This window comes from Dreissena polymorpha, chromosome 4, assembly GCF_020536995.1.
Source record: "Dreissena polymorpha isolate Duluth1 chromosome 4, UMN_Dpol_1.0, whole genome shotgun sequence".
In the NCBI taxonomy this organism is placed as follows: Eukaryota; Metazoa; Mollusca; class Bivalvia; order Myida; family Dreissenidae; genus Dreissena; species Dreissena polymorpha.
Window position 1 is genome coordinate 99,099,745 of NC_068358.1, and position 14,640 is coordinate 99,114,384.

The 14,640-nt window shown below is 36.1% G+C and overlaps 1 protein-coding gene across 3 annotated transcripts in view; it reads left to right on the top strand.

Annotated features, from left to right (window-relative positions):
- Positions 1-14,640, top strand: part of LOC127876651 (peptidyl-glycine alpha-amidating monooxygenase B-like) — an 82,960-nt gene that overhangs the window by 21,999 nt on the left and 46,321 nt on the right. For all 3 annotated transcript variants that reach the window (XM_052421986.1, XM_052421988.1, XM_052421987.1), the window contains exons 2-8: positions 6,239-6,443; positions 7,406-7,478; positions 10,175-10,265; positions 10,526-10,605; positions 11,327-11,404; positions 12,618-12,660; positions 14,457-14,524. In XM_052421986.1, the coding sequence (XP_052277946.1) occupies positions 6,273-6,443; positions 7,406-7,478; positions 10,175-10,265; positions 10,526-10,605; positions 11,327-11,404; positions 12,618-12,660; positions 14,457-14,524 (604 nt within the window). In that variant the 5' untranslated portion in view covers positions 6,239-6,272. The remainder of the gene's footprint in view (positions 1-6,238; positions 6,444-7,405; positions 7,479-10,174; positions 10,266-10,525; positions 10,606-11,326; positions 11,405-12,617; positions 12,661-14,456; positions 14,525-14,640) is intronic.

Consider the following 14,640-nt stretch of genomic DNA (forward strand, 5'->3'; position numbering starts at 1 on the left):
GTCAAACACACACACTGTCCTGCTTAAAGATTTATTGACAGTGGTAGCTGCTAAGTTTTTAACATCTTCTGCTTTAAATAAAAATTAATTACGACTACCCGGTAATTTAATCGAATTTTGCTGTTTAATTAGTAATATTTATACAATTCTGAATGCATACCTATTTGTTGTCAGAAAAATGACTTCTAATATTGATTTTAGTATTAAGTCTTTTAATAAGTTAAGAAACTAATGTAACATATAATTGAAAACTGTGATATTGATGTCCGTTGTCATAAGCTGCACGTGTTAAGTCACACAAGGTTCCCTGGTCTCATTAGCAGACATAATGCCCCCTCATCTGAGCATACAGATGTAGAGGCACATATGGAACTGTACCACAGATGTAGAGACACATATGGAACTGTACCACAGATGTAGAGACACATATGGAACTGTACCACAGATGTAGAGGCACATATGGAACTGTACCACAGATGTAGAGGCACATATGGGACTGTACCACAGATGTAGAGACACATATGGAACTGTACCACAGATGTAGAGGCACATATGGAACTGTACCACAGATGTAGAGGCACATATGGAACTGTACCACAGATGTAGAGGCACATATGGAACTGTACCACAGATGTAGAGGCACATATGGAACTGTACCACAGATGTAGAGGCACATATGGAACTGTACCACAGATGTAGAGGCACATATGGAACTGTACCACAGATGTAGAGGCACCATATGGAACTGTACCACAGATGTAGAGACACATATGGAACTGTACCACAGATGTAGAGGCACAATATGGAACTGTACCACAGATGTAGAGGCACATATGGAACTGTACCACAGATGTAGAGAGCACATATGGAACTGTACCACAGATGTAGAGGCACATATGGAACTGTACCACAGATGTAGAGGCACATATGGAACTGTAACCACAGATGTAGAGACACATATGGAACTGTTACCACAGATGTAGAGGCACTATGGAAACTGTACCACAGATGTAGAGGCACGTATGGAACTGTACCACAGATGTAGAGACACATATGGAACTGTACCAAAATTTACGAGCACATATGGAACTGTACCACAGATGTAGAGGCCACATATGGAACTGTACCACAGATGTAGAGGCACATATGGAACTGTACCACAGATGTAAGAGGCACATATGGAACTGTACCACAGATGTAGAGACACATATGGAACTGTACCACAGATGTAGAGGCACATATGGAACTGTACCACAGATGTAGAGACACATATGGAACTGTACCACAGATGTAGAGGCACATATGGAACTGTACCACAGATGTAGAGACACATATGGAACTGTACCACAGATGTAGAGGCACATATGGAACTGTACCACAGATGTAGAGACACATATGGAACTGTACTATTTGAGCCGTGCTCTGAGGAAATAGGACTAATCAGGGACAAGGCTTTCCACTTTTATGATATTTTTCCTTTTAAGAAAGTCTGTTCTTAGCAATAATCAAGTTTAGGCGGAAAGTGTTGTCCCTGATTAGCCTGGGATGGCAATTTACGCTCATGCATTAAACCCTTTTTTTACAGAGGGCAGCTCATTTGGATATCCCTAAGGATCATTTTCGCTTGTATATCCCTGCCTTATATTCTCATATATCAGTCTCTCAATGTCTTCCTTTTCCAGAAAAGAACTGTATTTAAGTAGGGTTAATTATTTATTACTGGATTCCTTGTTTATTGCTCTGACAGTTCACAGGGCAGCCCTGGACAAAACATGCGTGAGACATCCTGTATATGGAAACGATGCAATTTAGATCATTCATGACTTGTTTGTAACTTTTAAATTTAACTATTATTGGAAGACTGTTGTTTCGTGATCTTCATGCTTATAATTTCAAATGACCAGCCTCATGCAAAAATGGGCTCAACAACGTATCCAAGGTGTGTAGATCCAGATATGCATTCGAACACTGATTACTTTAGAAGTCCTAATGTTGTCTGTTAACCCTTTCCCACTCAGAAGCAAAGTGAAAAAGGCTATAAGCAAACAGCATAAAACCAGAACAAGCTGCAAGTAACTCGCAGGCTTTTCAGGTTTTATGCTGTTTGCTGCTCATCAGTATCTAAGGGTTGGAAATGAAGCCTTTAAAGGGGCCTTTTCACGTTTGGGTAAATTGTCAAAATTGAAAAAAGTTGTTTCAGATTCGCAAATTTTTGTTTTAGTTATGATATTTATGAGGAAACAGTAATACTGAACATTTACCATGCTCTAAACTAACCATTATATACATCTTGTGATGATTCAAAAACCCGAAAATTATAAAGCGTTGCAACGTGAAACAAATTAATAATTTGGAGAGTTCTGTTGTTGTCGTTATATTCTGTGAAACTACGAGGATTGCTTATATAAAGTAGAAAATACCATAGACATTGTATCCGGAAGAATGGCCGAGTGGTCTAAGTGGGTACTACTTTTACTCAAGGACTCCAGGGGTCAGTGGTTCGAGCCCTGCTGAGGGTTACCCTTTTTTTTCTTTTTATGCTCCCCATATATATATATATATATATATATGGGGAGCATATAGTTGCCAGTTTGTACTTCCGTACTTCCTTCCGTCACACTTTTGTTACCGTTTCTCATTTTACTCTCTTACATATTTGGCATGTAGGTACCTTGCATTGACCTCTACCTTTTGACGTAACTGGGGTCAAGGTCACGGAGTCAGATTTTCAGTCACACTTTTGTTACAGTTTCTCATTGCGCCTTAAATATTCTACCGATTTCTTATATATTTGGCCTGTAGGTTTCTCGCATGGACCTCTACCTTTTGATGAGGTTTGACGTCACTGGGGTCAAGGTCACTGAGGCTAATAATAGATTTTCCGTTACACTTTTGTTACAGTTTCTCATTATCATAGTGCCTTCAATATTTTTTTACCGATCTCTTACATATTTGGCTTGTAGATACCTTGCATGGACCTCTACCTTTTGATGAGGTGTGACATCACTGGGGTCAAGGTCAAGGTCACAGAGGCTAATAATAGATTTTCCGTTACACTTTTGTTACAGTTTCTCATAGCGCCTTAAATACTTTACCGATCTCTTAAATATTTGGCATGTAGGTTCCTTGCATGGTCCTCTACCTTTTGATGAGGTTTAAGGTCACTGGGGTCAAGGGGTCAAGGTCACCAAGGCTAATAATAGATTTTCCATCACATTTTTTTTAATACATTTTCTCATAGCACCTTCAATATTTTACCGATCTCTAACATATTTGGCTTGTAGATACCTTGCATGGACCTCTACCTATTGATGAGATTTGACGTCACTGGGTCAAGGTCACTGAGCTTAATAATAGATTTTCCCAAGGTCACACTTTTTTTCCACACAATTAACCCATATATTGACACAGCATCATCGGGGAGCATCCATCAGTTTTACTGATATCTTTGTTTTAATTATATTCTTGAATTTTTACTGAAGCTTTTTATATCTACAAATGTAATGTTTACATTTATCAATATAAAGCATTTAATGACAAACTTCAAAACATGCCAACATCTGTGTAAAGGCCCCTTTAAAACTTGAATATATTAAGAAAGATCTTAAATTAAATTTAACTTTCTTAGTAACAACAAATGCAAAAAAAAATGTGTCTTAGTGGTAAAGGGTTAATGACTCTAACCTTGCATGTATAGAGACAGGGTAGCTTCTAAACAACAACACAAATGTTCAGACTGGTCTGAAGCTACAGTGGGCTCATTTGGCATAAAAGCCATATTGTCATGACGCAGCTATGATGCGTTATTATTAATAAAAACAGGTTTTAATTTTAGTTAAGGCTGAAAAATGAAATTTCAGCAAAACCAAAATGCAATTGTCACACCAAAATCATGCAAGTGAGATATTTACCAAAATAAAAAAACTTGTAGTTACGTTTTTTTGTCACCATATTTAGTCAAGCTTATTTCACACAATTAAAATTGAAAATAGTTTCACTGGATCACTTCATTTAGTTTTAAAACAGCAAGTAAAAGGTATATTGCACACACACTGGGGGTGTCCAATTGCCTAAGTATTGTATACCGCAGGGGCATTATCTTTCATTTAGTAAAAAACCACCAATTCAAAACAAATATCTCTTTACATTTTAATAGTGTCTGTTCAACAAGTAATGAAAAATTATAACGTTGCTAGCTCTTTATATTTAATGAAATAATTTCAGTGCATTAAGTAATACACAAATTTGACATTACTTCTTTTAATATTTACTATAAACTTGATTGTCTTGTGAACAACTCCGTATCTGACAGACATCAGTAACAACGCAACAACACAAGGATCAATCAACAATACAATTGTACATTTAATAGTTTATTGGTTATTGCAAACATATTTATTCAGAAAGGACAAAGTGATATACAAATGTAATTGAATAAACAATAAATAAAATCAGCAATGTTTAATTTGTTACAAAGATGACAAAAATAATTTAAAATAAATAATCTTAAAAAAAATACTGTTGAATAGCTAAATTTGGTGATATATGAATGTACTGGTATTGATTCTTTTTTCCATTCTGTTGTGTGATTGTTGCAATGTTGTAGGATCTTAGGATGTTTATTGTTTTGTCCTATGTCATGTCAATATGAATAAAATGCTAACATGGAGAAGAAACTGAAGTAAATACCTTAGAGATTGCGTGCGCTATGATATTAAATAATTTTGCAAAACTATTGCAATCTCTGTGTTTAGAGGGTTTATTAAAATATTCACATATACATGTAATGGAATGGTGTTTCACTCAGAGTTGCCATGTCTGTTTGATTTATTTTATATTTCGTTCTTCATTTGTACAGGATGTTTTGCTACATTCTTCTTTATAAACAATTTAAATAATCAAACATACCAGGTCATTTCTTTAAAGTTTAATTGAATCAAAGCTGTCCAATGCTATCACTTAATCTTTCCAATACTGAAACAAATGTAAATATTGACCTGAGAAGCCTTTGAAGGCATACTTAAACAGTTACCCTTCAATTATTTGTGGTTTTCTGTTTTTAACATGCCTTCAGACTAATTGTGTCTTGTTCTGTGAAAATTGGGCGAAATGCATGTGTGTAAAGTATCGTCCCAGATTAGCTTGTGCAGTACGCTCAGGCTAATCAGGGACGACACTTTCTGCTTGAATGGTATTTTTCGTTTAAAGGAAATCCCTTTTAACTGAAAATCTAGTTCAAGTGGAAAGTGTCGTCCCTGATTAGCCTGTGCGGACTGCACAGGCTAATCTGGGACGACACTTTAAGCACATGCATTATTTCCAGTTTTCTCAGAACAAGACACAATTGATTACCTTAGGGCATTTCTCTGATTAAAGGGGCTTTTTCACGTTTTGGTAAACAAAATTAAAAAAGTTGTTTCAGATTCGCAAATTTTCGTTTAAGCTATGATATTTGTGAGGTAAGAGTAATACTGAACATTTACCATGCTCTAAAATATTCATTATATTGATCTTTTGATGATTTGAAAACCTGAAAATTATAAAGCGTTGCAACGCAAAACGATTGAAAAATTTGAAAAGTTCTGTTGTTGTCGTTGTGTTTTTTGAAACTATGTATATAAAGTATATTTATATAAAGTAAAAAATACACCCGCTCATAGCAATAGCACGGATGGCCGCGTGGTCTAAGCGGAAGACTTTTACTCCAGGGGTCAGTGGTTCGAGCCAATTTAATGGTTACTTTTTTTCTTTTTTTAATTGTATTTTTGTATTTTTCACTGGAGATTTTTAGGTCAAATGTTTAAATTTATAAATATGAAGCATTTAATGACAAACTTCAATACTTGCCAAAATCTGTGAAAAGGCCCCTTTAAAGAACATCCCATGTATTTGTTCACTTTGTAAAGTTAGCAGCTACATGTATTCATTTACATCGAAAGTCTATATTACAATTATTATGTGCTTTCGAAACACAGTTACTTAAGGTATGCTTATTAATACATGTATGTGTTCCTGGCATTGCATTTTATGTTGATTTGTTGTTAAGAGTGGCAAATATATAATATTTTTTGCATTTATAATAATTTTATAATTATGTATAATTGCAAAATACATGCTGGTTACAGCAGAAGTGTAACATGGTATGATTAATTTTAATGACATACTTTTCATTAAATGAAAATAGGATAACTAATAGGACTAATTAAAAATTAGTCATTAAATTCCTTTTATTCTATAGTTGTAGGAATTGAACATCAGCCAAACACATCACTATGACAAAACAAAGCGGGACTCAGTTATGGACATTGTTGCTGCAATCTGTGACCTTGGTGACCTTGGTGTGTGCACAAGTTGATAAGCGTAACTGCAGTATCGATCACTCCGGGCTCCCTAGCGATGCGTGTACCTTTGACCTGCGAATGAGAGGAGCACAGCCTAAGCAGGTAGGAAGGCACTCATTTGAGCCATGTTCTTGGAAAACTGTGCATAAAATGTTGTCCCAGATTAGCCTAAGCAGTTCGCACAGGCTAATGGGGGCTGAAAATTTCCGCTTTCATTGATTATTATGTTCATACATTAGAAGAAGTCTCATTTAACAGAAAATCCAGTTTAGGCGGAAAGCGTCCTCTCTCAATAGTCTGTGCAGATTCCACAGACTAATCTGGGATGAATTTTTTATCAAATGCATTATAAGCATTGTTTCCTGAGGACATGGCTCATTTCCTGAGGACATAGCTCATTTGATTTATTCTAGAGAACTTATGGCCATTTGTCAGATTATTGGGTTTGGTTGATAGGGTTCTTTCCCTTATAACAGGGTTATGTGACAACAAATTTTAGAAGTGGAACCAAAAGCCAAAATTGTAGGAAATATTAATTAAGGTTCTTAAAAGAATATTTTTTTTAGATGTTTAAATATTTGTTAGTTCACCATTAAAAATTGTTACTCAATATTTACATAAAAATACCCAATCATAACTTTTTCCTTATTGTAAATACTTCTTATTTGATATCTATAATATTTTCTTTTGTAGCTGTATGTGTAAAAACAAGTACCTAGTTGTGGCAGAATTCTAAATCACATCACATCAAAGGTGTCTTGTTCTGTGAAAGCTGGTCATAATGCATGTGCGTAAAGTGTCGTCCCAGATTAGCCTGTGCAGTCTGCACAGGCTAATCAGGGACGACACTTTCCACTTAAATGGTATTTTCCGTTTAAAGGAAGTCCCTTTTTACCGAAATCTAGTTTAAGCAGAAAGTTTCGTCCCTGATTAGCCTGTGAGGACTTCACAGGCTTATCTGGGACGACACTTTGCGCACATGCATTATGCCCAGTTTTCTCAGAACAAGACACAAAGTATAACCCATGTAGAGTGTCACTGATATAGGTGACTAATCATTACAGTCTGACCAGTACTACTGTACCGGATACAGCGTTTCCAGGGACATCCTTGGATCAAACACTGATGGATATATATGTAAGTTTGTTTGCTGTTTCTCAGACACCATTATATTGTATGAATGACCTTATAAACACTTTCCCACTCAGAGGCAAAATGAAAATAGCTATGTGCAAACAGCATAAAACCAGAACAGCCTGCGAGTAACTTGCAGTCTGTTATTCTTTTATGCTGTTTGCTGCTTATCAGTATCTTAGGGTTGAAAATGAGGTCTTTTAAACTTGAATCTAGTAAGAAAGGTCTTAAATTAAATTTAACTTTCTAAGGGACTACAAATGCGTCAAAATACCTATCTAAGTGGTTAAGGGTAAATCACTTGCCATTAAGTGGGAGGAGTATTATTGAACAATCTTCATCAGTCCATCAGTCAGTTAGTTTGTCTGTAACACATTTGTGGCCGCTCAATATCTCCTATTCTCTTTGACATGATTTCATGATTTTATATTTTTTTTAAATGGAGACAATGTGAAGAATGCATGAGATTCATGTTGGCTCTAGGTCAAGGAAATATTTCATCATCATAGTATAGGCTTGTATTTGTGTGTGCAGTCCATGTGTCCTTCTGCACCCTTTGATGGATTTTCATTGAACTTTTCTAAAATGTTATGGTAATTGAAATGGCATGCAGAATGCATGAATCAGTCAATATAGCTGGCTTGGCCCTTTCCCCCATAAGAAGCAAAGTACAAATGGCTTTTGCAACCAGCATAAAACCAGAGTAACTCGCAGTCTGTTCAGGTGTTATGCTGTTTGCTGCTCATCAGTATCTAAGTGTTGGAAATGAAGCCTTTAACACTCACATTTAGCAATAAAGGTATTTAATTGAATGTAACTTTCTAAGGGACTACAATTGTGTCAACATACGTATCTTAGTGGTAAAAGGTTAAGGTCAAGGCTTACACTTGACGGTATAAAAAGTCATGGTAAGGGATATAGCTGGATTTTTTTGGATCGCCTAAGGATATTGTTATTATTGTTTTAATGTATTTTTGTTATTTCAAGAAAACTAATTTTATTTTGAAGCTTTAACCAGCAATTCATCTTAATTGATTTTATAGTTTGCTTTTTTAAAATTGTATTTACTGTTTATGTCTGTTTTGCATAAATATGTTAAAGATAAAAAAATTGTGATTTTAATCATGTGTCATAATATGCTGTTTATTAGCTCACCTGATTGCTCAGGTGAGCTTTTGTGACCGGTCTTTGTCCGTCGTCCGTCCGTCCAAATTTGTTCGTAATCACTCTAGAGGCCACATTTATTGTCTGATCTTTATGAAACATGGTCAGAAGATTTGTCCCAATGATATCTCGGCCGAGTTTGAAACTAGGTCATGCTGTGTCAAAAACTAGGTCACTAGGTCAAAAAAAGAAGAAAAACCTTGTAAACACTGTAGAAGTCACATTTCATGCCCAATCTTCATGTAACTTTGTCAAAATGTTTGCCTTAATGATATGTTGGTTGAGTTAAAAGTGGTTCTGGTCCGTTGAAAAACATGGCCGCCAGTGTGCGGGGCAGTTTTCCTTATTTGGCTATAGTGAAACCTTGTGAAACACTCTAGAAGTCACAATTTTTGGCCAATCATCATGAAAGTTGGTTAAAATATTGGTTTTATTGATATCTCGGATGAGTTCGAAAATGGTCCAGATCGGTGAAAAAACATTGCTGCCAGTGGGCGGGGCATTTTTCTCTATATGTATATTGTGAAAACATGTGAACACTCTGGAAGTCACATTTTTGGCCCAATTTTCATGAAATTTGGTCAGAACATTTGTTTCCTTGATACGAGAGTTAAGTTCAAAAATGGTTCCGGTCAGTTGAATAACATGGCTGCCGAGGGGGGGGGGGGGGCAGTTTTCTTATATTTATATAGTAAAAAAAGCTTTTGAACACTTCAGAAGTCACATTATTTGCCCAATCATCATGAAACTTGGTGGAAAGATAGGTTTTATATATATCTCAGATGCGTTCGCAAATGGTCCCGATCGGTCAAAAAACATGACCGCCAGGGGGGTGGGGCAGTTTTCTGTATGTGAGAAAAACCTTGTGATCGAACACTATAGAAGTCACATTTTTTGCCAAATCATTGTGAAACTTAGTCAATACATTGTTTTTATTAATTTCTCGGACAAGTTAGGAAATGGCTCAGATCGGTGAAACACTTTTTTTAGCTCACCGGATTGCTCAGGTGAGGTTTTAGGATTGGTCTTTGTCCGCCGTTCGTCCGTCCACATTTGGTTTTTAAACACTCTAGCATTCACATTTCTCAAGCATTTTTTATCAAAGTTGCTGAAAGATCTCAGTCAATTTTGATTATGAGAAAAAACACATAATTAATGCCATAATTATTGCCCTTAGATTGTCCAAATTTTCATTGTATTATTCAAAATCCTTGTTAACACTCTAGAGGTCACAATTTTGTTTCAGATTTTATGAATCTTGGTTATAATATTTATTTTTGTAAGCAAAGTTTGATGTTTGGTTACGGAGGGTCAACTCAAAATAAAGGCTAACCAGGTCAAATCTTACAAAAACAAAAACACTCCATGCGCCAGAGTTTTGATTCAATAACGAAGAAACTTGACCTGGATGTTTGTCTGGGCAATATCTAGGTAAAGTTTGACATTTGGTAAAGATTGAATGAACCGACTCCTCTCAGGTGAGCGAACTAGGTCCATCTGGGCCCTCTTGTTATATTGTGAACTATATTTTTCAGTACGCTACGAGGCAATTGCTGATGCAGGGACAGCTCATCACATTTTGGTGTTTGGTTGTGAACAGTTGGAACATGATAAAGATTCCATGTGGTAATGAGCACATATTAGTGTTTGGTTGTGAGAATTTTGAACATGATAAAGATTCCTTTTTGCACATTCAGATGATTGGTTATGAACAGTTGGAACATAAGCAAGATTCCATGTGGGTGGTAGAAAACAGATAAATAACTTATAGTTATCTATAGTTAACTATATTCTTTGGCCTACATTCAATTTTTGCATTTATCTTAGTGTGCATTTTACTTCACAAGCATGTGTTCTGGTAGGCTAATAGTCTCACTGTATTTCAGGTCATGTGGGAAGGTTTGTGTTGGAGACCAGATCATATTTGCATGGGCCAAGAATGCAGACCCTTTGACATTGCCAAAAGGTTTGACATTTTCAAGGTTTTTATATTTAATTGTGCAAGCAAAACAATGTTGTAATCCTTTCTGGTGTCATCTTCAACATTTGGTAAATGCTCTGGTGTGGAACAAGGCCAAGTCTCTGTAACTACTACAGGTACAGGGTACAGGTATTCAATTGAAACATCATGTGCTATATAAAAAAATTATAGCATGACCATATTCTATTTTGCTTATTAGAATAACTACAGCATTAAATGAGATTTTGAAGCTAATAATGGAAGAAAGCAAAAACACCAGCACTGTCTTGCGAAACAAAATTAAAAAATTAAGCAAGGCTTACTGGATTTAGTCGACGATTTTTAGTTATTCAAAAGATAATAAAGGGATTAAATGTCACCCTTTCCCCCAAGAAGTAAGTGAGTATTCTTGCATTGAGGAATACTGGAAAAAAGCTTCAAAGACTTGCAGTGCATGCGCACGACACATCTCTTTCATCAATCTGTAATTTAAGTAATTACCTCATATTACAATCAAATTTCAAAATCTATTAAATAATTATGACTTGCATGTAAATGTAAATTATGTTCATACTGGTAGTGTAAATATGGCATGAAGTTAAGTAATAAATTAACCCATGTGGCTAATTTTCACCAAGTAAAACATTTTGCATAAACAAGAATTTAACATTGTGTGCTTTTATTAAGTGAGTGTTTGTCACAGTTAACTGCTCATTGTTGCCTTTAGATGTTGGACAACACATAGGAAAAGGGACCTCTATAAACTTCATTGTGGTGCAGATACATTATGTAGTCCCTTTGCAAAGTAAGCCAATTATTGTGCTTTATTATTATTTATCAATGAAATGATGTTTTGTTTCTTAACACAATCATGGATTAATGCAGACACATAAAAATAAAAAAATGTTGTTTGCTTATAGATAAACAGTGATAAAGAGATATTCTAACATGAACTAATCAACATATTCAGCAATCAGTGTTTTACAGTTCACACTGTTGAAAGTACTTAGACAAATAATTTGCTTTGTAACAAGGGCAATTTTGTGGGCATTAGAATGCATAGTTTCGTTTTTTTATTGCCCCTCCCCCCCTTTAAAGAAGGTTGCATGTATAAGTTAATTGTCTATCTGTCTGTCGAGCTATCTTGTCTCAGCTCTAAATTTGCAATATATTGATGAATTTTGAGATAAACTGGCCACAAATGACTACCATCGGAAGGAAATGTGTTGCACCCATCTCCCTATCTTAAAAGACTGACCCTTTAAATCCTGCCTCAGTCATAAGTTTGCTATATATAAATGTTTTCTTACAATAACTTGCCACAAATGTAAACCATTATCAGACGACATGATACATGCAACACCTGTTTTTCAACCTCAAATTTCAAGGTCACACATAGCTGTCATTGACAAAATTTGGCAAAAAACACAATTAAACCTGTTCAGACTTGAACTTTGTCAGTAATCACACTATTTTAAATAATTTACTATTAATGATCAGCATGAGGAGACAGCATTGCATGTGTACAAGCATATTCCTACCTCAAAGATCAAGGCCACACCTAGCGGTCAAAGGTCAAATTTGGCCATAAAACAGTCAGGGCTCTAACTTTGCCATTAATCATGCAATTTAAAAATGACTACCATTATGAAACAGAGTAAAGCTTTTATGCACCTTCTTACTTACTCAAAGAAGGTCACATAAGAGATGGTCATTTGTCAAATTTGGCAATAAACCACTAATTTTTTGTAGAGCGACATTTGCCAAGTTTAGAGGCAAAGTTAGAATGTTGGGGCATCTGTGCTCTGTAGACACCTGTTCTGTTGTGAAGTATATTTAGTAAGTTCTCAAATATAATTAAATGTTGGGAGATTGATTATTTAAAATGTTATAAATTCATAGAAGTACATGTACACAAGTTGTTAGTGCCCATTTGTAACATGTAGTTTGCTGTTTATAGACAGCATTTAAGTAGTGATATTTTTCTAATTTACCAAGCATTATGCATATGTTAACAGGCCCAGACACTTCAGGAATCCGGCTGTATACCACACAGCAAAGGTAAGGGTACTGCTTTTGATGCTTACACAGTCATGGTGTTTTGTGAAATATATTTGAACCTCGCTCTGGAAAAACAGGGTTGGATTCATGTGGGTAAACTGTCATCCCAGATTGCACAGGCTAATCAGGGACTACACACTTTCTGTATTTGGGTAAACTGTCATCCCAGATTGCACAGGCTAATCAGGGTCTACACACTTTCTGCATTGGGGTAAACTGTTATCCCAGATTGCACAGGCTAATCAGGGACTACACACTTTCTGCATTTGGGTAAAATGTCATCCCAGATTGCACAGGCTAATCAGGGACTACACACTTTCTGTATTTGGGTAAAATGTCATCCCAGATTGCACAGGCTAATCAGGGACTACACACTTTCTGCATTTGGGTAAACTGTCATCCCAGATTGCACAGGCTAATCAGGGACTACACACTTTCTGCATTGGGGTAAACTGTTATCCTAGATTGCACAGGCTAATCAGGGACTACACACTTTCTGCATTGGGGTAAACTGTCATCCCAGATTGCACAGGCTAATCAGGGTCTACACACTTTCTGCATTTGGGTAAACTGTCATCCCAGATTGCACAGGCTAATCAGGGACTACACACTTTCTGCATTGGGGTAAACTGTCATCCCAGATTGCACAGGCTAATCAGGGACTACACACTTTCTGCATTGGGGTAAACTGTCATCCCAGATTGCACAGGCTAATCAGGGTCTACACACTTTCTGCATTTGGGTAAACTGTTATCCCAGATTGCACAGGCTAATCAGGGACTACACACTTTCTGCATTGGGGTAAACTGTCATCCCAGATTGCACAGGCTAATCAGGGACTACACACTTTCTGCATTGGGGTAAACTGTCATCCCAGATTGCACAGGCTAATCAGGGACTACACACTTTCTGCATTGGGGTAAACTGTTATCCCAGATTGCACAGGCTAATCAGGGACTACACACTTTCTGCATTGGGGTAAACTGTCATCCCAGATTGCACAGGCTAATCAGGGTCTACACACTTTCTGCATTTGGGTAAACTGTCATCCCAGATTGCACAGGCTAATCAGGGACTACACACTTTCTGCATTGGGGTAAACTGTCATCCTAGATTGCACAGGCTAATCAGGGACTACACACTTTCCACACAACATGGATATTTTTCTTAGAGGAGATTTCCTTTAAACAAAAAACACTATGCAAGCGGAAAGTGTTGTCCCAGTTTAGTCTGTGCAGACTCCACAGGCTAATCTGAAATGCCAAATGATTCACATATATCTTAGTTATTTGCCCTTACATATCAGGCCCAAGTTACATTTGTAACAAAGCTCTATTTTTTGTAATGCTATGATTCTATTTATACACAACTTGTTATTTGATTATTATATACAAGAAATATTATTGTTCCTATTTTAAATATTTATTCTCTCCTGCCTTGGACAGAGCTAGTTTTGGAGTTGTCCATCCGTCCGTACAACAGTCTGTGTGTCTGTCACAAACTTTTTAGGTCTATATCTCAGAAATTGTATAAGAATATTATACTGCATGGGTGTATAGATATCAATAAGGGGGAGTTCCATGCTTAAAACCATAACCCTGCACTTTCTTAAAAAAGAGTTTTGCCCTTTGGTTTTTGTATAGTGTAATTTTTCAGGGCTATATCTCAGATACCATGCAAACTAACAGCATGAAATTTAATAAGTGCATAGATATAAATTAGGTATACCTTATACTGGTACATACTGTGGAGTTTATTAGGTTATATGTTATACATAGACATTCTTTGTTTTACAGACAGAAGTATATTTCTGGCATCTACTTGCTCCTGTCTTATGGAGTTTCTATTCCACCTGATACGGAAAGTGAGTATGATTTATAACAGTCATAATGACTTTTTGGTAAAGAATATTACACATTTTCAGCATACTGTTCGAAATTGTTTAATTTCACTTGATAATTGTTATTGTTAAGGTATAAT